Source organism: Labeo rohita, chromosome 10 (assembly GCF_022985175.1).
Source record: "Labeo rohita strain BAU-BD-2019 chromosome 10, IGBB_LRoh.1.0, whole genome shotgun sequence".
Lineage (NCBI taxonomy): Eukaryota > Metazoa > Chordata > Actinopteri > Cypriniformes > Cyprinidae > Labeo > Labeo rohita.
This window is the reverse complement of record NC_066878.1, coordinates 30983120-31004470: the sequence shown is the minus strand read 5'-3', so window position 1 is coordinate 31004470 and position 21351 is coordinate 30983120. Positions and strand designations below refer to the sequence as shown.

Genomic DNA, 21351 nt, shown 5'->3' with positions numbered 1-21351 from the left:
AATATACAGATAATTTTTATCTATATATATATATATTGGCACTGCACTTACTTTTAAATTACCTATATATTTCCAAATAATAAATAAATAAAAAACAAAAATAATAACATTATAAAAAAATCTGAATAATATTGTTTAGGGATGTACAATATACAGATATTTTTTGGCACTGCACTTACTTTTAAATTACTTATATATGTGTGAAAAGAAATAATAAAAAAAATAATTAATTAATTAAATTAATAATAATAATAATTATTATTATTATTATTTAGTTATTTATTTTTGGCACTGCACTTACTTTTAAAATACCTATATATGTGCAAAGAAATAAAAATAAATAAATATTATGTATTATTATTATTATTGAGGTACAACATACAGAACTTTTTGGCACTGCACTTCTTTTGAAATTACCTATATATCTGCAATAAATAAATGTAATAATAATAACAATAATAATAATAAAATGAAAAAAAAAAAATATTAACACAAATTATAATTATTTTTTAGGAATGCACAACATACAGATGATTTTTGCCACTGTACTTACAAAAATATAAGTAAATAAAATAAAATTCACTAATATAAATGTTTTCCTAATTATTCCTAATTATCATTGTTGATTTGTTTTGTCTTATGTTGGAAGCAGATATCAATATTTTTCCAACTCAACTTCCAACCTTTTCAACTCAAACATTTACTATGCCAAGTTATGAAAATAATTTCTGCACAATACATATATATTTTGATGCCTGATTTTACTTAAAATATAAACACATGATTCTACTGTAACTATTTATAATATCAATCATCATATCAACATAGCTATCAACATTTTCCAAAATGTATTGTGTTGTGAATAGCTAATATTATCCTACAGACATGTCACAAACATAAAATTTAAAAGAAGATTTCTGAAATAAATTCATTTTTTAATGCAAACTTGTCCATGTAAAGTCAACAGATTCAACTGAACAATTTAACAAGCATGATATCAAGCACATCCATGTGCATCCAATTTATCCTCAACGTCCCATATTAAAATGTCACAGACGAACATTTCGGCTCCGACGACAAACGCGTTACATCTGATCAGCTTTGAGTGCACGAGTCAATGACAACTGGAGCATTACCATGGAGACCAACAATTATTTGTATTTACAAAAATAGGTCCGGGAGGCTGAGAAGCGCTCAAGCTGTATTTGGAGAGCGCTGCACATGCATTACCAGAAGCCCGTTCTGCCCGAAAGAGTCTGAAAGTCGCCCAATTACACATCTTGTTCCCTGCTGTTGAATTTTGTAGCTGTTCTTGGAAATCATCTCTGCCTGCTCCAAATCCTGAGACGCTTCCGCTGCTACTCCGAAAATAAAATGGTGAAGGCCATGATGATACAGCAACACGCCACGTAAGGGCTTTTGCGCTCACCTGAAATATAATGGAAAAGCAAAAGAATAAATCACATAGAATTTAGTTTTTTCTTAGAACATACAGCTGTACCTCATAGTTACTTAGTTAGACTGTTTAAAATTGTAAAATTGTAGGCCATCTAAATTATACATGTAAAAAAACAGGAGCCCATAAGGCTGCAATATTATGACAAAAATCAGTATTGTAGGTTACTGCTCTTCATGTTGTAATATTGAATATTAATATCCATATAGAATTTTCGCCACGTTACATTCTGGCTTCACAGACAAACATGTCGGTCCATGACGTTAGTATAGTCTAGTGATTACACTACATGACAATAAATTCTAATATAATTTTATTATATATTTTTTTAACATATGAAATGAACAAATACAATGAGTATACTTACTTATACCAGAAACTGCTACCTGCATTGTACAATGGCTTAAAAAAAAAACAAACAAAACAAAACACCCATGGCTTTTATAGTTTTACTCACCTATTCTCGCACATTTCCAGAATATTCCAAGGAACCTGAGGGCAAAAAGAAAGGGTTTAAGGTTATAATGCTTAAACAGATATAATGTCAAACAATTAAAGCTGTGCACTGAAATCATAATAAAAAAGCTCTAGTAAATTATATATCCAATAAATTAAATTCACTCATTTAAATAAAATAAAAAAAGGAAAATGACCAATAATATTAGTACATGTACAAAATTTGCATATATATCAAAATATGATAACAGTGATCACAAAAAAATTCAGATTTTAATTGTTTCCTATTCTAAGCTTTTAATGTGATGAACAACTCTTTTCCAAAAAGGTTTTTTATATTTTAAAAAATGATACAAAAAACCCCCAAAACATTTGTTGTATGCAAATGAACAAACTTTTGTCCATGTTATTATTATTTGTCCACTAAATTTATGGGGTTTTTTTTGATTCCATAAAGTAACTATAATTCACAACAAAATATTATAGTTACTGCAGTGAGTATTACCACTGATAAATAAATAAATTATATTTAAATTATAATTAAAATATTAATGATTTTACCCAAAAGTCTCTATTATTATTTATTTATTAAAATTTTTGGATAGCTTATTTGATTCCATAAAGTAACCATAAATCACAACAAAATATTATAGTTAATGCAGTCAGTATTACCACTGATAAATAAATAAATCTAAATAAATAATATTTAAATTATAATTAAAATATTAATGATTCTACCCAAATGTCTCTATTATTATTTATTGTAAATAATTCAAATTATATTTAAATTATAATTAAATTATAATAAATGTTATTATATTATATTTTAAATACTGTTCAGACGTTCAGGTGCAGTAAGATTTTCTTAAATGTTTTTTAAAGAAGTCTCTTATGCTCATCAGGACTGCATTTATTTGATCAGAAATACAATAAAAACAATAATATTGTGAAATATTATTACAATTTGAAATACCTTTTCTATAGAAGCCTGTTTCTGCTACTGAATAAAAAATAAAAAAGGTAATTGTGACTTTTTCTCTCAAAATTCTGACTTTTTTTCTCAGAATTGTAAGATGTAAACTTTTTTTTTGCCTCATCTCACAATTCTGACTGAACTGGTAACTGCATCAATTCTGATTAAATTAGAATTATGAGATACAAACTCATTTTCGAGAAAAAAAAAATGCAATTTTAAGAAAAAAAGTCAGAATTGTACGTTTATATCTCAATTCTGAGGGGAAAAAAGTCAGAATTGTGGCATACAAACTCTAATTTTAGTCAGAATTGCAAGATACAAACTCGCATCTTTTGAGAAAAAAACTCAGAATTGAGTTATCTTACAATTCTGACTATTTTTTGCAGTTGTGAGTTTATATCATGCCATTCTGAGAAAAAACTCAGAGTTTATATCTCAGTTCTGAGGAAAAAAAGTCAGAATTGAGGCATACAAACTCATTTTTAAGAAAATTCAGAATTGCAAGATATAAAATCACATTTTTGAGAAAAAAAAAAATCAGAATTGAGTTTTTAATCTTACAATTCTGACTATTTCTCTCAATTGTGAGTTTATATCATGCAATTCTGAGAACAAAGTCAGACTTGTGAGTATATATCTCCCAATTCTGACTTTATAACTTGCAATTGCAAGTTTATATCTCAATTCTGACTTTATTTCTCACAATTTGGGGTTTATATCACGCAATTCTGAAAAAAAAAGAGTCAATTGTGAGTTTATATCATGCAATTTTAAGAAAAAAGAACAGTTTCAATAATTTTTTTTTCATTCAGTGGTAGAAACAGGCTACTGTAATTTTCTATTTTAATATATTTAAAATGTAATTTATTCTTGTGATGCAAAGCTGAATTTTCAGCATCATTACTCCAGTCTTCAGTGTCAAATGATCCTTTAGAAATCATTCTAATAGATGATTTGAGCTCAAGAATCTTTTTTAATTATTATCAATGTTAAAACTTTTTTTTTTTATTACATCGACACTGGAAATCTTTTGTAACATTATAAATGTCTCTACTGTCATTTTTGGCCAATTTAATGAGTCCTTGCTGAATAAAAGTATTCATTTTTTGTATGATAGTGTACATATATTTTCCTGGAAGCGAAAGACTGTAATTGCATACATTTTTTAAATGCTGAGTTAGCAGTACTACAATTAGTCTTTGATGTCATGGCCTTAAAATAAGATTTGAGTAAACGACAAAGCAGCGGGCCGCCGTCTTGTATCTGCCGACTGCTCGTCTAGGAAGCGTGGAGCAGAAGATTACAGAGGGCAGAACGAGATGACTGACGAGCTTCACAGGCCCTGAAATGTCACAACAGACGCCTGACAGAACGGAGGAAATCTACGTGCAGACGGGCATCTGGCCTGAACAGAAACAACAAACAGGTCAGCGAGAACACGCACTGTCAACAGAACCCCGGGAACAAAACCCAGCCTCCGTTTCCCCACGTCAAACAAAGCTTTCACACGTTTCTCCAACAAACACTCTTCAGATTTCGCAACAATCGCACAAACACGACTTAATATTTGATGTGGTTTTGCACGATCGTTTACTCTGTGACACACAAGCAGAACTGCACGTTTCTTCCCATAAGTATTCTGCAGTAATTCAGTGTAATCTGTACGTCACAGTTACTGGTTGCACGGTTGTACGCCATTTGAGGGGGCGCAAAAACCATTCCATTAATATGTAGCAACTCCAGCTAATTTGTCTTGGCTCAAATCAGATCGCTGGATGTGAGTTATCCCCTTCATTTCCTGGTCCTGTCATGTGAAGTCCAAACATGTGGCGAACATCTTGTTGCTCGAGCTCCACGTTAGAGGGTCACAAACGTATCCCCAAAACAAACACTGACCGGTGACACTCAACTTAAATCAAATAAATTACAAATGTAAATAGAAGATTATTTATTATTAACAGAAAATAAGAGTTTCCTTTTTGTTAACTTTTTGGCCATGAGAAAAATACCTCAGCTGCATATTACTGATTGTTTCTGGAAATTAACAAAAGGTTTTTCTTTTGAAGTGTTTGTATAAAACAATAAAACAAATCCAGGCCTGTTTAGACAACATCTTTAACCTTTAAACCACCGGTCTTTTGGTGCTTCAAGAAAAAAAAGTTCAGGCGGAAATTAAAGGCCAAGATGGAGATGGGTTTGTTTCATCATATTATTTGGAGAAATTTAGCATAGCATCAATTGCACGCCAGTGGAAATTATGCAGTGAATGGGTGCCGTCAGAATGAGAGTCCAAAAAGCTGATTAAAACATAAGCAGTCCATTCTCTGTCTCACATCAAAAACCACCAACATATTTGTTTAGGACTGTTTTGGCTCTTTTTGCTTGTAAATGGTGCGTTGTGCATATTTCTCTCCTGACTCAGACGTGATGACTTTTTGATATCCATGAAGAATTTCAGTCAGGTTTCAGGCTCCATCATAGCACAGAAACTGCACTTGTTAAAATCACTAATGACTTGCTTCTTGTTTCAGACCAAGGCTGCATCTAGTTGCTAGTTTTACTTGATCTTAGTGCTGTGTTCGACACGATATATCATGACATGCTAATAGATCGACTACAAAATTATGTAGGTATTCAAGGGCAGGCTTTAAGATGGATTAGATCCAACCTGTCTGATCGCTACCACTTCATCTATTTAAACAGGGAGTCAGTTATCACCAGTAAGGTATGGAGTGCCACACGGATCTGTCCTTGGTCCTCTGCTATTTCAATATACATGCTGCCCCTTGGTAATATTATTAGAAAATACAGGATTAATTTCCATTGTTATGCTGATGATACTCAGCTGTATATCTCAACACGACCAGATGAAACTTAAAAATTACAGAAGTTAACAGAGTGTGTTAATAATTTTCTCCTATGAAATTCAGATAAGACAGATCTTACGTATTGGACCAAAAAACAATACACAGAATCTCTTGGCTTACAATCTACAACTAGACGAATGTACTGTTACTTCCACTACAGTCAAAACTCTGGGTGTTAAGTTAGACTGCAACTTGTCTTTTGAAAATCATATTTCTCATGTTACAAAAACAGCACTCTTCCATGTTAGAAACACTCCCAAGCTATAAAAAACGTTACCTGTTTCTGATGCAGAAAAGCTAGTTCATGCATTCATGACCTCTAGACTGGACTATTGTAATGCACTACTAGGTGTTTGTCCTGCATCTTCAATAAACAAGCTACAGATAGTCCAAAATGCAGCTGCTAGAGTCCTTACCAGGTCAAGAAAATATGATCATATTACCCCAATTTTAAAGTCTCTGCACTGGCTACCTTTTAGGTTCCGCATCAGCTACAAAATAGTACTTCTGACCTATAAGGCCCTTAACGGTTTAGCTCCTGCGTACCTAACTAGTCTTCTACCATGCTACAATCCATCACACTCCCTAAGGTCGCAAAACTCTGGACTTTTGGTAGTACTTAGGATAGCAAGGTCCACTAAAGGAGGTAGAGCTTTTTCGCATTTGGCTCCCAAACTCTGGAATAACCTTCCTGATAACGTTCGGGGTTCAGACACACTCTCTCTGTTTAAATCTAGATTAAAGACTCATCTATTTTAGCCAAGCATTCAAAAAATGCATCTCATAAACTTTTAATGCAGTTATATCTGATCAAATGCACATTATTAATCTTTTAGCTCTGGTTGAACAAATCTATCTTTGCTTGCTTTGAACAGCAGCTACGCTAATTATGTTTCTATTTGTTCTCTTTTCTGCAAGATGATGTCAACCCCTTCAGAACCCTGAAACAACATACAGCACTACCAAATTTTGCTATTGATTTATAGTGTTCTTTGTCTGTTTGATTACGTCATTAATTGAGCTTTACCATACATCTTTGCCATATGTACATCAACTTGACATAGTCACCACTAGTAAGCTACTAGAAAATATATTGTAAAAACTTTAATTTGCTGTAAAGTTGCTTTGCAACGATATGTATCGTGAAAAGCGCTATACAAATAAATTTGAATTGAATTGAACTTTTTCACTTGAGAAAGCATTATTATGGATACAGGACAGTTTGTTAAAGTTAAAATCATCAAACACACAGGTTTTGCTTCACAATGTTAATAGATGGGCTGGAGCTGTGTGGATTGCGTATTGTGATGTTTTTATCAGCTGTTTGGACTCTCATTCTGACGGCACCCATTCACTCCAGAGGATCCGTTGGTGAGCAAGTGATACTAGATTTCTCAAAATCTGTTCTGATGAAGAAATAAACTTGTCTACATCTTGGATGGCCTGAGGGTGAGCACATTTTCAGCTGATTCTCATTTTCGCATGATCAGAATGGGTAATATACAAATATGTGGATGGCAGTAAACATACCCTGTTTTGTTTTTATCCAGCAGGCTGGGAGCGAGAGCTCGTATGTACGCGCAAGTGCAGATGAGCAGTAAGATGACCGTCAACAGACTCTGGAAATTAAATATGGCAGACTGCAAGAGACAGAAAGAGAAAATGAATAATTAATTACTTATTAATGAATGACTGAAATGATAAAGCCATGTAACCCAAAAAAGTGGAGTAGTTAATGCACATTTAAAAATCTTAAATTTGTTTAGATATAAATGGTTTAGTGTAGTTTGTTTTTTTGTTAAATTGACAATAGAAGCAGTAATGGGAGTGGGCAAAAAGGTGAGTGTTTTTAGGGATGTTTAACGATTAATCGCATCCAAATAAACGTTTTTATTTACATAATATATGTGTGTACTCTGTATATTTATTACGTATATATATAAATACACATGCATGTATATATTTAAGAAAAATGTTTATATATTAAAAATATTTATATATAATATCAATTATATTAATATAAATACATGTAAATATTTTTTTAAATATGTAGTGTATGTGTGTGTATTTATATACACATAATAAATATACACAGTACACACACATATATTATGGAAACAAAAACTTCTATTTTGCATGCGCTTAATCGTGATTAATCATTTAACTGTAATAGTTGATTACTTGGTCATTTAAAAGTTTTTTTTTTTTTTTAATCTTAAAAATGTGCAGTAATCTAGTGATATCCATAGTAGTACACGGAGAAAATTATTTTACATGATTTCTAGCAGAATGTTTTCTATGTTTTAGTTATGACATCTTGTGCATGATTTACAATTACTTGTAATTTAAGATGTTTTGTTTTATAGGCAACAACCATAACTGTCCAAACTGAGAAATTATTTCAACTGATTTAACTCAGGCATTTGAAATTCCATAAACCATTAAAAAATAAATATATAAATAAAAGTCTATTTGTGACATAACTTTCTTTCCTATATCTTTCATCTTAATTTTGTAATTAAAGTTTATTATTATTATTATTTTTTTTTCTTTCAATAATCATTTATCATTTATTTTAAAAATAATAATATTATTTATTTTGAAAATAACATTATTATATTATGGAGATTGCATTAAAATAATTCAATTGGCAGAAATGATTTCTTTGTGTGCATTTTATGAAATAACTTAAATGCTCCCCAGGGCATTCATTCAATTATTTATTTATTTATTTAATTAAAATACAGTAAAACAGCAATATTGTGTTAGAAATATTAGTAAAATTTAAAATAAATATTTGATGTATTCTAAAATATAATTTATTCCTGTGATGACAAAACCTAATTTTCAGAAGTCATTATTTTCATCTGATCATTTTTTGCAAACATAACATTTAATTGCCAAAAAAATAAATAAAAAAAATACTCCACAAAAATATAGAACAAATTTGCATTATTATATGTTATTACAATTTAAAACAACTATTTTCTGTTTTAATATATTTAAAATGTAACTTATTCCTGTGATGGCAAAGCTAAATTTTCAGCAGCCATTACTCAAATTTTATTTTTCCTCCTATTACTTTAATCTTAATTTTGATTGCATTTCTGATTGCATGAATAACATCTAATCGCCATAAACGTTGTGTAATGTGTAATGTTATGGTGCATTTTGATGAAAAACAAGTCTTCAGTTCAAGGCCCTGTTCTCTCTGCCACATCACACTCGCAGCAGCCCTGAATACTGTCAAATACTACATTTAACAAAAGTCAAGAGAGTAACTGCTCAAAATTGTGCAGAACAAATCGCAGATTAATTGCACTGATCAACACGATCCGCTGCTTTCTGTTGTTTATATTCCTGCATCACTGCAATAGCAGCAAACAGCACATTTAACTTCTGACATTGGTTTCATTTTCTCTGCAACGTGGACGGATATAACGCGACATTAAACCGCACGCGAAGACATTCAAACGAATTCAGTCAATCTGACTTCTCGTTTCTACCTCACTTGTATAAACTTTCCAAAATAACAGTTTTATGCTTACCATCTTGATATCCCCGGCGAGCCAACTCACACTTCCGGTGTAGAATGGAAATTACGTCACCGGTACGGCAGCCTGGAAGCGCGAAGCGTCCAAAAGCCGGATGAGAGAGGGAAATAAAATCTGCAGAAGTGTGTTAGTTTGAATTAAAACTCATTTAACATACAACAGCGATTTCCTTTCGGAATGAGGTGAGATTTTACACGTGTAGAGCGCAGTGTGAGTGTGATGTGAGGAGAATGAACCTGTTTGTGATAAACATGATGCTGTTTCTGTTCTCTGTTGTAGTTACCTGTCATAAACAAAACACAAACTAATATTCTTAACTTACGTCAGTTACAAAATGACGCACTTTAAGATTTAAACAATTAGGAAAAGGGAAGCATGAGAATTGTTATTTTTATTTGTCATATTAAGCACAAATATAAAAGCAGAATTGGAGGTTTTGTTGTCAGCATGTTATTGACCTTGTGTGTTTGTTTTGATTTTTGATTTCTTACAAAAAAAGTAAAAATAATTCCTTCTGTTACTATTATTTCTGTAAAATAATAATTTTAATAATAAATAATTAAATAAATAACAATATTTTATGCAAATTTTATATTCTAGATTTATATTTTGGGATATTGTGACCACAAAACCAATCTTAAGTCGCTGGGGTATATTTGTAGCAATAGCCAAAAATACATTGTATGGGTCAAAATGATAGAATTTTCTTTTATGCCAAAAATCATTAGAAAATTAAGTAAAGATCATGTTCCATGAAGATATTCTGTAAATTTCCTACTGTAAATATATCAAAACTTAATTTTTGATTAGTAATATACATTGCAAAGAACTTAATTTGGACAACTTTAAAGGCAGTTTTCTCAATATTTTGATGTTTTTGCACCCTCAGATTCCAGATATCCTATCCTAACAAACCATACATCAATGGAAAGCCTGTTTATTCAGCTTTCAGATGATGTATAAAGCTCAATTTTGAAAAATTGACACTTATGACTGGTTTTGTGGTCCAGGGTCACATATAACTTAACAACGTGTAATTGTTATAATGTTCCATCGTCATTTAGCTTAACATATTTATGTAAAAATGAAACAATAACCTTTTGACCTGAACTTATTACAATATATAAAAGTCTAGGTGATCATACAATTTTTAAAAAATGCTGAAAAATTGGTCAAACCTATTTTGGTTTGAAAAAGATTTAAAATGACAAAAGAAATGTAATTAAACAGGACACATTCTAATGTAAACTTGTTTTATTTTAAATATATGATTAATATTTATTAATACGTAAGGTATTTTGGTGGGAACTATGGTTGCATTACATTTTGTAAGGGTGGACTGTGTGGATTTGCCACATGTAAAGATGCATAGAGCAGGACTGTCAATTCCTTTTTTCAACGCAAATATGACAGCCTATGATGTCATACTACCATCTCACTGAACAGAAGCCAAAGTTGGTCGTCTGATCACTCTGAGGCTTTTGTTGCAGAACTGACTGTTTACTTCCTTGCCAGTGATGCTCTCTAGTGATTCTGTCAGTCTAAAATTGTATGTATGGACGTGCAAAACACAAGCCGTTTGTTTCAGCACTCTCTCTTTGTTGAGGATTAGCTTTTTTTCCCTTTAGAAACTAGAAATTATGAGACTTTTCCCTTAAAAATAGAATTGATTCATTGTGTTTTGCTTCCGGCTGCTGATGACAGAAGGGAACAGGAGATGGTGCTCAAATCAGCAAGGCGTAAATCTTTAACTTTTGATGCGTTATGAATATCTTTATATATAGATATATGGAGAGAATGTTGCAGATGCAAAGAAGAAAGTTGAAGGTCAATATATGTAAAATATTAAGTGCAGAAAAAAGTAGTATTCTGGTCTCTTAAAACCTGGAGTCAGGGCTTGGGCCTTATTTGGCCTTAAAAAAAAAAATGTAAGAAATTGTATTTTGCATTTTGACATTATTTCATAAAAATTGAATGTTTAATGTAATAAAAAACAAATTAAAATGCCGTAATGAAAACTATATATGTTTTATTTAATATTATTTTTTTTATGTGGAAATGTATACGTCATGGTAGTATTTGTTGAATTTAATTTATTACTGATTTAAATTAAAAATTAATATACACTACCAGTCAAAAGTTTTTGGGTAAGATTTTTAATGTTTTTAAAGTCTCTTCTGCTAACCAAGCCTGCATTTATTTGATCCAAAGTACAGGAAAAACAGTAATATTGTGAAATATTTTACATTTTTCAAAATAACTAGTTTTCTATGTGAATATATTTTAAAATGTATATTATTCCAGTGATCAAAGCTAAATTTTCATTTGAGTACATTTTTTTTCAGGATTCTTTGATGAATAGAAAAATCCAAAAATCAGCATTTACCTAAAATACAAAGCTTATATCATTCAAAAGCTTGGAGTCAGTATACTTTTTTGGGAAAGGAATGATTTAAATTACTAAAAAGTGATGATAAAGACATTTATAAAGTTGCAAAGATTTCTTTATTTCAGATAAATGCTGTTCTTCTGAACTTTATTTTCATCAAAGAAACCTGAAAAAATTCTACTCAGCTGTTTTCAGCATAATAGTAATAATAAATATTTTTTGAGCAGCAAATCAGCATATTAGAATGATTTCTGAAGGATCATGTGACACTTAAGACTGGAGTAATGATGCTAAAAATTCAGCTTTGAAATACAGCACAGAAATAGCACAGAAATAAATTATATTTTAAAATATATTCAAATAGAAAACGGGTATTTTAAATAGTAAAAATATTTCAGAATGTTACTGTTTACTGTACTTTGGATCAAATAAATGCAGGCTTGATGAGCAGATGAGACTTCTTTAAAAAAACATTAAAAATCTTACTGTTCAAAAACTTTTGACTGGTAGTGTATATGTTCTTTTATATTAAAATAAATTATATTTTGCATTTTGACATTTTCATAAACATTAAACTTGTTTACTGTAATTAAAGTTATTTAAATTACTGTAATGCAAACTAAATATATTTTATTTGCATGTAAAAATGTATACGTCATTGTAGTATTTGTGGAATTTAATATATTATAATATATTATTCAGGTATTAAAAGACATTTAATTTTGTAAAAAAATTTTGGGATGAAAAAAAAAATCTTTTCTCCCCCTCTTCATTCCTGCCCTATGGTGGAAACACAATTTCTCAACAAAATTCCTCAGTGGTGAAAATCACAAATATCATTAAATTAAATTAATTTATTTACTTATGCATGCATATTTAAATAGACATTTAATTTTGCATATACATATTATTTTCTTTGGAACATTATGATTTTATCAGTATAATAATTGAAGTTTTATCCAAATAAAATAAATATGCAAAATGAAATGTCTTATTTATTATTTTGCTTTTTGGGTGAGATACAACCCAGACATTTCTTTATGATTTTCACCACTGAGAAACCTCATAATGTTTCGACCGCTGTGAAACAGTTTTTTCAGCATTACTTGTGCATATTTCATAACCTTCCTGAAAGAGACTGTCAGCTGTGTAGAATGTCAGTCTTGTTTAGACAAGAGGGTTTTGTTGAGATGGTGGGGACCATCTGTGGGACATCGATGGAGCGCTTTAGAGTGGAATGTGTCTTAATTACACCTCAGTCAGTGTCGTTCAGAAGCTCTCACATATATTATTAAGCAACCAATAATCTCTCATGACTAGTACTGTTAGTATAACCCGGGACATCATGATTATAAAGCCTTTCTGTCAAGTTTTGTCCAGTATTAAATAGTACAGTCATTTGTAGCCGATAAAGATCTTTTAAGCTTTCTATTAATCAAATTTTTAGATGATCATGGTTTCTGCAAAAAATACTGAGCAGCAAATCAGCATATTAGAATGATCATGTGACACTGAAAACTGGAGTAATGATGCTAAAAATTCAGATTTTCATCACAGAAATAAATTTCATTTAAAAAATATTCAAATAGAAAACAGTTATTTTAAATGGTAAAAATATTTCACAATATTTACAGTTTTTACTTTTTTTGTACCATATTTTTACCAACAGACAAATATCACAGACGATTATACTTAATGAACTGAGAGTAGCAGAAATCGTGATCACGATTGAAATACGATCCATCATTTAGCAATCCAAGTAGTTTTGTTTTGTCTTCCCTTTCCTTCTTGTGTTATCACTACTCCCCCATCCAAATTCCTTATCTCCTCTCATTCCCAAATTCCATGTATGGAAAGTGACTTGGGACCCCCTTGTATGCTTCACCACCTTTTTTAGAAGAACAGCTTTCTCTCATCCGCCATTACCCAGGCCAGCCAGACGGCGCTGGTAAGATAGCATATTCTGGATGGGAATGTGGCACTTAAATCTTGTTTAGTTTGGATAAAACATGCCCGTGGATGAATGTTTGGGTAGTTAGATTGAACATCTTGAGGAGCAGGCCGCATCCGAACTTTCCACCCTGACCCCTTCTTGGCTTCTCAGCCACATCTTAGAATTCTTTGTCTTATTTGTCAAAGCCGCCTTCTCATATTCCTATAGGCTTTGGTGCATCTGTCATTACTGAGGGCGAAGAATCACCTCTGTGCAGATGTTACTGTAGCTAATGAATGGCTGTCCTGTTCCCTTAGAACGCGTACCGTGTCAGCCTTTGGAAATGCGGCGACCCCGCTGTTCGTTTATGCTGCGGTTTGCACTAAAGTCATGTCAGAAATGGCAACAATTGGTCGTGATGCACGACGGAAGGGAAACAGATGTGAACTGTTCGCTGAGGGTTTTGGACACATTTGACAAGCAAGTTAACGTCAGTCAACTCAAGTATGCCTCTTGTTGTCCTTCACCTTTCCCCTCGCCGCTGCACATTGTCAGCTCTGACCTAAGAGGTCGGACGTTTCTCACACATCACTCACTGGATTTTCTGACTCCTGTGAGGTCTGCGTCTATTCATTAATGGCCTATGGTGGAGTTTGCAGAAACTTCCATATTCTTCACATACTTTGCAGAAACTTCTATATATGCATAAAAAACATAGTTGTTTTTTAAATGTGTAATATTCTAATTAGTTTATTATAAAGTTTTAGACATAGTTATTTATGTGTCTGTGTATGTTAGTTTTATAGTGTTTTAATTTGATATATTTTAATATATAATAATTATTATTACATTAAATAATTCATGTAGTAAATAGATGTGTATTAATTAATTCATATTCATGTATAATATTATAATTAGTTTATTAAAAATTTATACGTAGTTCTGTGTGTCTATATTAGTTTTTTTAGTGTTTTATTTTTTTAATATTTTAATATAGTATTATAATTATTATTACATTAAATAATTCATTGTAAATAGATGTTTGTTTGTTAAATAATTCATACATATTTATATTAAAATAAGTAAATTATTTTTTTATGTACTTAGTTTATTTAAAATTATATTATGAATTACTTGTATTAAATTAAAATTAATTTGAATATAATATTGTGTGTGTTATATATATATATATATATATATATATATAATACATTATTTAATTATATATATTTATATCATTTGAATTGTCTAATTATTATATAGTATTTTCTAATTATTTTAATTATATTTAATTTTTAATATTTTAATATTTGCACGTTAATATAATATTATAATATAATGTAGAATTATATATATATATATATATATATATGTAATTTTAATTGTCTAATTATAATATAGTATTTTCTAATGATTTTAATTCTATGTAATTTTTAAATATTCATTATATATATATATATATATAAATATATATATATATAAAATATATATATATATAATATATATATATATATATATATATATATATATATAAAAATTTTATTTTTTTTTTTAATATACAACATAGTTGAAAGTAACCGTCCGTTTTACACAATATGTATTTATGATTACTTCTGAAGTTGCTGAATTGTTTGTTCGTTCATTTTTGCATAGAACGCAGCATATCGTATGGTCATATGTTTTAGCTGTGTGTGATATTATGAAAATTTTTTTCTGCAGGTGTCGCAGCACTAGTGTGCGTCAGATCTCCATTGCCTCTGAGCCTGATCGCACATTTTTTCTTAAGTTAGACTGGGCTGGGGATCTTGGATCTGGCTTTGTTATCCTTCTGTCCGATGGCATCTCTGCATGGAGTGGTGAAGGTAGGATGTCGAATGATCACATTTACATGACATGAAGAGCTTTCAAAACCGCCACATTTCAAACCACAGGCCTTGGTTTCATTTGTTAGTTTCAGAGGAGGATGTGTCCCGTGAAGCTCAGGAGATCGAGATGGAGCGGGAGCGGTATGTTGGTGACCTGCACCTGGCTCTGACCGGAGAGGGACCGGCAGCGGAGGGCCAATACAGCTTCCACCTGACACCTGAGAGACCCGGTCGCCCCCTGCTGCAGCTGTCTTATGAGAAGGTGCAGAACGACATCTCGGTGAGTGGCACGCATGAGACCGCTACGCAGCACAGCGTGATGTAATGGTCTCGCTGATTGACACGCACTCTTGCATAGTATGCAGTCAGGGTACAAAATTAACACTCACCGGGTGCCAGATGCTAAAGTTGGCCAGAGTTATGTAGTTGAAGTCAAATTGTAAGAATGATAGTCTGACCCTTCATGATCTGTAACTTGACTGGACAACTTTAAGTTGAAAGTTTAAATCAAAAGTAGGATTCTTTTTCTCTGAATGGATAAATAGATAGATAGATGGATAGATAGAATGATAGAACTATACATGGATGAATGAATAAATAGATGATAGATAGAATGATAGATTATCTATCTATCTATAATTCTATCATTTTATCAATCTATTCATCACTCTATCAGTCTTTCTATTTATGTAGATAGATGAAATGATGGATGGATAGAATGGTAGAACGGTAGAACGATAGATAGGTTAGTTAGTTTGTTCATTCATTTCCCTCCATCATTGGTATTGTTCCTCTACTAACTATCTATCTATCTATCTATCTATCATTTCTTCAATTCTTTTTCTCTGAATGGATAGATAGACATAGATAGATATATAGATGATAGATAAAGCTATAGAACGATGGATGGATGGATACATGAATAGATAGATGGATAGATAGATAATATATCTATCGTTCTATCTATTATTCTCTGTCTTTCTATCTATCTATTCATCATTCTATCTATCTTTCTATGTAGATAGATGGAATGATGATAGATAGATAGATAGAGATAGAGATAGAATAGTAGAACGGTAGACAGATAGATTCATTTATTCATTCATTAATTTCCCTCCATCATTGTTATTGTTTCTCTGCTTTCTATCTATCTGTCTGTCTTTCAATCTATCGTTCTATCATTTCTTCAATATTTTTTTTCTCTCTGAATGATAGATAGATGGATAGATGAATGGATGGATGGATAGACCATTCATTCATTCTTTCATTCATTCATTCATTTCCTTCCATCATTGGTACCTATCTATCTATCTATCTATCTATCTATCTATCTATTTGTCTATCTATTATTCTATCTGTCTTTCTATCTATCATTCTATCCATTCTTTTTCTCTGAATGGATAGATAGATGGATAGACAGAATTATAGAATGATGGAAGGGTTGGATGGATGGATGGATGGATAGATGGATATACAGACTATCTTTTTATCTGTCTATCATTCATTCTATCTATCGTTTGTTCTTTTTATCCATTTATTCATCATTCTATCCATATGTTTATCATTCTATCTATCTAGGATAGATAGAATGATAGATAGAATGGTAGAACTGTAGAATGATAGATAGATTTGTTCATTCATTTCCTTCCATCATTGATATCGTTTCTCTATCTATCTATCTATCTATCTAGCATTCTATCTATCTATTGTTCTATCTATCCATCTGTTCATCATTCTATCCATCTAAGATAGATAAAACAATAGATAGAATAGTAGAACGGTGGAATGATAGATAGATTTGTTAGTTCATTTTTTTTTCTTTCATTCATTCATTCATTCATCTAGCTACCTATCATTCTATTGTTCCATCTATTCATCATTCTATCTGTCTTTCTATTTACGTATAGAACGATAGATTTTTTTTTTTACATTTTATTTGACAAGCACAAAATTGTTGAAATTAATCGTTGTTCATTCACTTGATTCATTCATTTGCTTTCTCATTCATTACTTCATTCATTCATTTATTCATTCATTCATTCCCCTCCATCATCTTGTTCCTCTATGTGAACATATCTTTGTGTTCTTGTTCGTTCGCTCATTCATTCCCATGTCCCTCTCCTCTACTATGAGAACACATCTGTTTCATGGATGAGAAAGAGGCTGTGCGATCTCTGCTTGCTTGAGGCTCTACTGAACCCGTGATTGGCCAAAATCGCTCTCAACACTTAACCATTCCCAGAGAACTACCGCTCTTTATGTCGAGCTTTAAAGGAGGTTCCCCTCGTTTGATCTCTTGCCAAGCTCAAGGGTGCTGAGGAACTCCAGTGTCTGGGAAGTTTTCGGTAAACTTGAACGTCAAGACCTAGATCACGTACCGGATCCAAGTATGTTTTTTACTATACAAGTTAAATTCCTCCATCATTTCCATCTGCGTAGTGCGATTGTAGCAGAAATGGTCTGTTTGGAGTGAAATACTGTGGCATAATTACTAAAGCCTGGAGAAAGATGAATCTGACATAAGGTTTGCTTTGTGTAAAACGGGTCTCAAGAGAGGATTCCTTCCCTCTAAATGTCTCATATTGATTTCAGACCCATCTTAAATTGAAGCCAATTTTACACGCTCATTTTTAAGGGATTAAGTGAGGCCTTTTTGACATGAGATGTTTTCAAGTAGTGCTGGAGATGTAGAGATGTGCTGTTACTGTACTGTTACCCTGCCCCACATAGGCCCCTGAGGGTCTGCCATATGTACCGGTCTCTGCTCACAAAGGCTGTGTTTATTTGATTACAAATACAGTAATTTTGTGAAATGTTATATATGTTATTACACAGTTTAAAATGACTATTTTATTTTTTTATATTTTTTTAAAATGTAATTATTGCAAAGATAAATTGTCAGCAGCTCCAGTCTTCATTGTCACATGGTGTCTCAGAAAAAAATTGGATAAAAACCTCTGCCACATGCGAATGTAAAATCTTAAATGTGACCTTAAAATTAAATGTTTAATAAAAATGTAAATACATTTAATGACTAATTATATTGATACAAATTATAATCAAATAGGCAGTATGGAAACAATTACAAATACAGTTTAAATTGCAAATGTCTCCTGAATTTTGAAGTTTTCATGCATCTTGAAATGTGGTCCCTCTCAGGAGCAATTTGGCTTATGCTGTCCCACATCCAAAAAAAAAAACACTTTTAAAAAGCAGTTAGATATTCACATCTTAGCTGTTTACTAAGATCCTTTTATTATCTATTGAAATCCACAATCATATTTAAAATATGAGTAAGCTTAAGATTTGCATTTGGGAAATGGCTGTCCTGTACCCTAACTCCTAAATTTCAACTTAAGAAAATAATATTGAAATAACATTAGCATTTTATTCCATTGATGTTTTTAAAAATGTGTCCTGCATTTTAACTACACACCTACATTTATGATCAGGAAATAATTGTGTCACCCTCTCTCATGGTGAGTAGATATGCCCCATCATTTTGAGATAAATGTGTTCAAAAGTATGCAATATCAATGTGTAACTTTTAAGAATGTCACTACTGAACACCATTTTTCTATAATTAAACACACTTTTTTGGGAGTTATTCTATAAAATTGTCACTACAGTAGTAGACACGATCGAAACATTTGGTGGAGTTTCGGTAGTGATATCATTGTTTTTTTTTGTTTTTTTTTGTGGCTGTTATCCCATAAAATTGTCACTACCTTAACAGTCATGACTGAAACAATGTGATGTGGTCACTACCAAAACATTACTGTCACTACCGAAAATGTGCAGTCACAATTGAAACATGGAATGTTTTGTCAAAAATAAAGTATACTGAATTATCAACTGAGATGTTATGATAGTGTTTGGTTCAGTGTTTATTCAAACTAATGAATCCTTAAGTTTGAAGTCAGTGTGATCAACTTTTTGCCTTTTACACAGAAAAAACTGGATTCAAAATATAACAAATCTCATAAATCACACTTGAAATATTGTTCAAATTTTTAATCTTATTGATTTAGCTATGAAAAGTTTTTAATAAAATAGTAATGCTGAATAAAACATATATTTACAACATAGATGTGAGTAAAGTCTTTATAGTTTAATATAACCCTTATTAAATTGTGTTTTGGTAATGACAAATTTGGGGAGAGGACAAATATTCCAAAACATTCTGAAAACACAATATGAGAATTAACTGCACAATTACTAGAAATGTGTACCTTGGATATTATATAATTCGCATACATAAAAAAAAAAAATTGTGGAAAAAGACATGTTTCCAACTCCTGACTTTAAACCAATTCTGTAGAATGACCTTTATTGAAAAAAGTTTAAGTATTAGGCTTGAAATTCTGGCAGAATTGTTATAAATTGTCTGATTTTCTTAAGTTTCACTAATGCCCTGTTGCTCAACTCGATAGACGCAATCATGTCAAGTTTAATATCTTGTCACTTCTTTGTTTTGCTGCCACAGCAGAGATGACTAAATGGAAATATCAAGTGTCTGTTTTGGGAAAAAAGGGAAACTAGTTCTTGGTAGGGGAGGAAAGTTTGGCCAAATGCGTAATTTTGCGCAAAAAGATTCTTCATAATGTTTATTAGGTTGCTTGCTGACATTTTGTGGCCTACTGTAATACATTGATCTTGCGTCGAAAGGGAATAAATATTACATAATATAACCTGCAATAGTGATGATATTATTATGGTTACAAGAAACTACAAAACATATACTGTATAGTACACTGGCATTCAAATGTTTGGGGTCAGTTTTGGTTAAACAGGTCAAAAGTGACAGTAAAGACATTTATGATGTTACCTAAGATTTCTCTTTCAAATAAACTTTCTGACAAAAATGTCTCATGGTTTCCACAAAAATATTAAGCAGCTGTTTTCAACATTGATAAAAATAAGAAATGTTTGTTGAGAAGCAAATCAGCATATTAGTATGATTTCTGAATGATGTGACACTGAAGACTGTAGTAATGATGCTGAAAATTCAGCTTTGCATCACAGGAATAAATTAAAAATTTAAATATATTTAAGTAGAAATCAGTTGTTTTAAATTGTAATAATATTTCACAATATTACTCTTTTTACTGTATTTTTGATCAAATAAATGCAGCCTCGGTGAGCATTTTTCAAGCACTTTAAAAAATCCTACAAACCCCATTCTTTCGGATGGTCCAATTGTCCTTTTCTTGACTTTTGTGTGCGTTTAGGTCTTTTGTAGCTTCCCACAGACATGTCTGAGCTCCCACACTGTACTGTTTCATTATTATACTCTTGAGTAAAGCTGTTTTGGACATTTGACGTTTCTCCGCTTGCATCCTTGGCTCCATGTGCGCTTTAAAATCTAGACCAGCACTCTTATGTAAGTGTTATAGTGCCAGTGTTAGGATTTAGTAAATATATGAGGTAATTAATGGACTGCTGAGACATGAGAGTTCTGTTCGATATATATTACGTAAGACCTTAAGGCAATGACATTTTTAAAAGGCATCAACCGAATTTTTATTTTTAGTCGTACTTGTTAAGGCGAACAAGCCCCTAAGGCTAAGTATTAAGGATTAGTTCACTCAGAAATGAAAATTTGCTGAAAAATGACCCTCAGGCCATCCAAGATGTAGACAAGTCTGTTTCTTTATCAGAACATATATCAATTGTTCACCAACGGATCCTTTGCAGTGAATGGGTGCTGTCAGAATGAGAGTCCAAACAGCTGATAAAAACATCACATTAATCCACAAGTAATCCATACCACTCCAGTCCATCAGTTAATGTCTTGTGAAGTTAAAAGCTGCATGTTTGCAAGGAACAAATTGATCATTTAAGGTGTTTTAAAC

At 31.5% G+C, this 21351-nt stretch overlaps 2 protein-coding genes across 4 annotated transcripts in view; one reads left to right on the top strand and one right to left on the bottom strand.

Moving 5' to 3' along the window:
* Positions 1-923: 923 nt before the first annotated feature.
* tmem167a (transmembrane protein 167A) lies at positions 924-9432 on the bottom strand. The gene is made up of 4 exons (XM_051121441.1): positions 9304-9432; positions 7286-7395; positions 1914-1948; positions 924-1429 (listed from the first exon to the last, which is right to left on the bottom strand). Exons 1-4 carry the CDS (start codon positions 9304-9306, stop codon positions 1359-1361), a joined length of 219 nt encoding a protein of 72 aa, XP_050977398.1. The 5' UTR covers positions 9307-9432; the 3' UTR covers positions 924-1358.
* xrcc4 (X-ray repair complementing defective repair in Chinese hamster cells 4) overlaps positions 9374-21351 on the top strand; it is a 47681-nt gene continuing 35703 nt past the window's right edge. For all 3 annotated transcript variants that reach the window (XM_051121438.1, XM_051121439.1, XM_051121440.1), the window contains exons 1-3: positions 9374-9491; positions 15351-15493; positions 15583-15776. In XM_051121438.1, the coding sequence (XP_050977395.1) occupies positions 9487-9491; positions 15351-15493; positions 15583-15776 (342 nt within the window). In that variant the 5' untranslated portion in view covers positions 9374-9486. The remainder of the gene's footprint in view (positions 9492-15350; positions 15494-15582; positions 15777-21351) is intronic.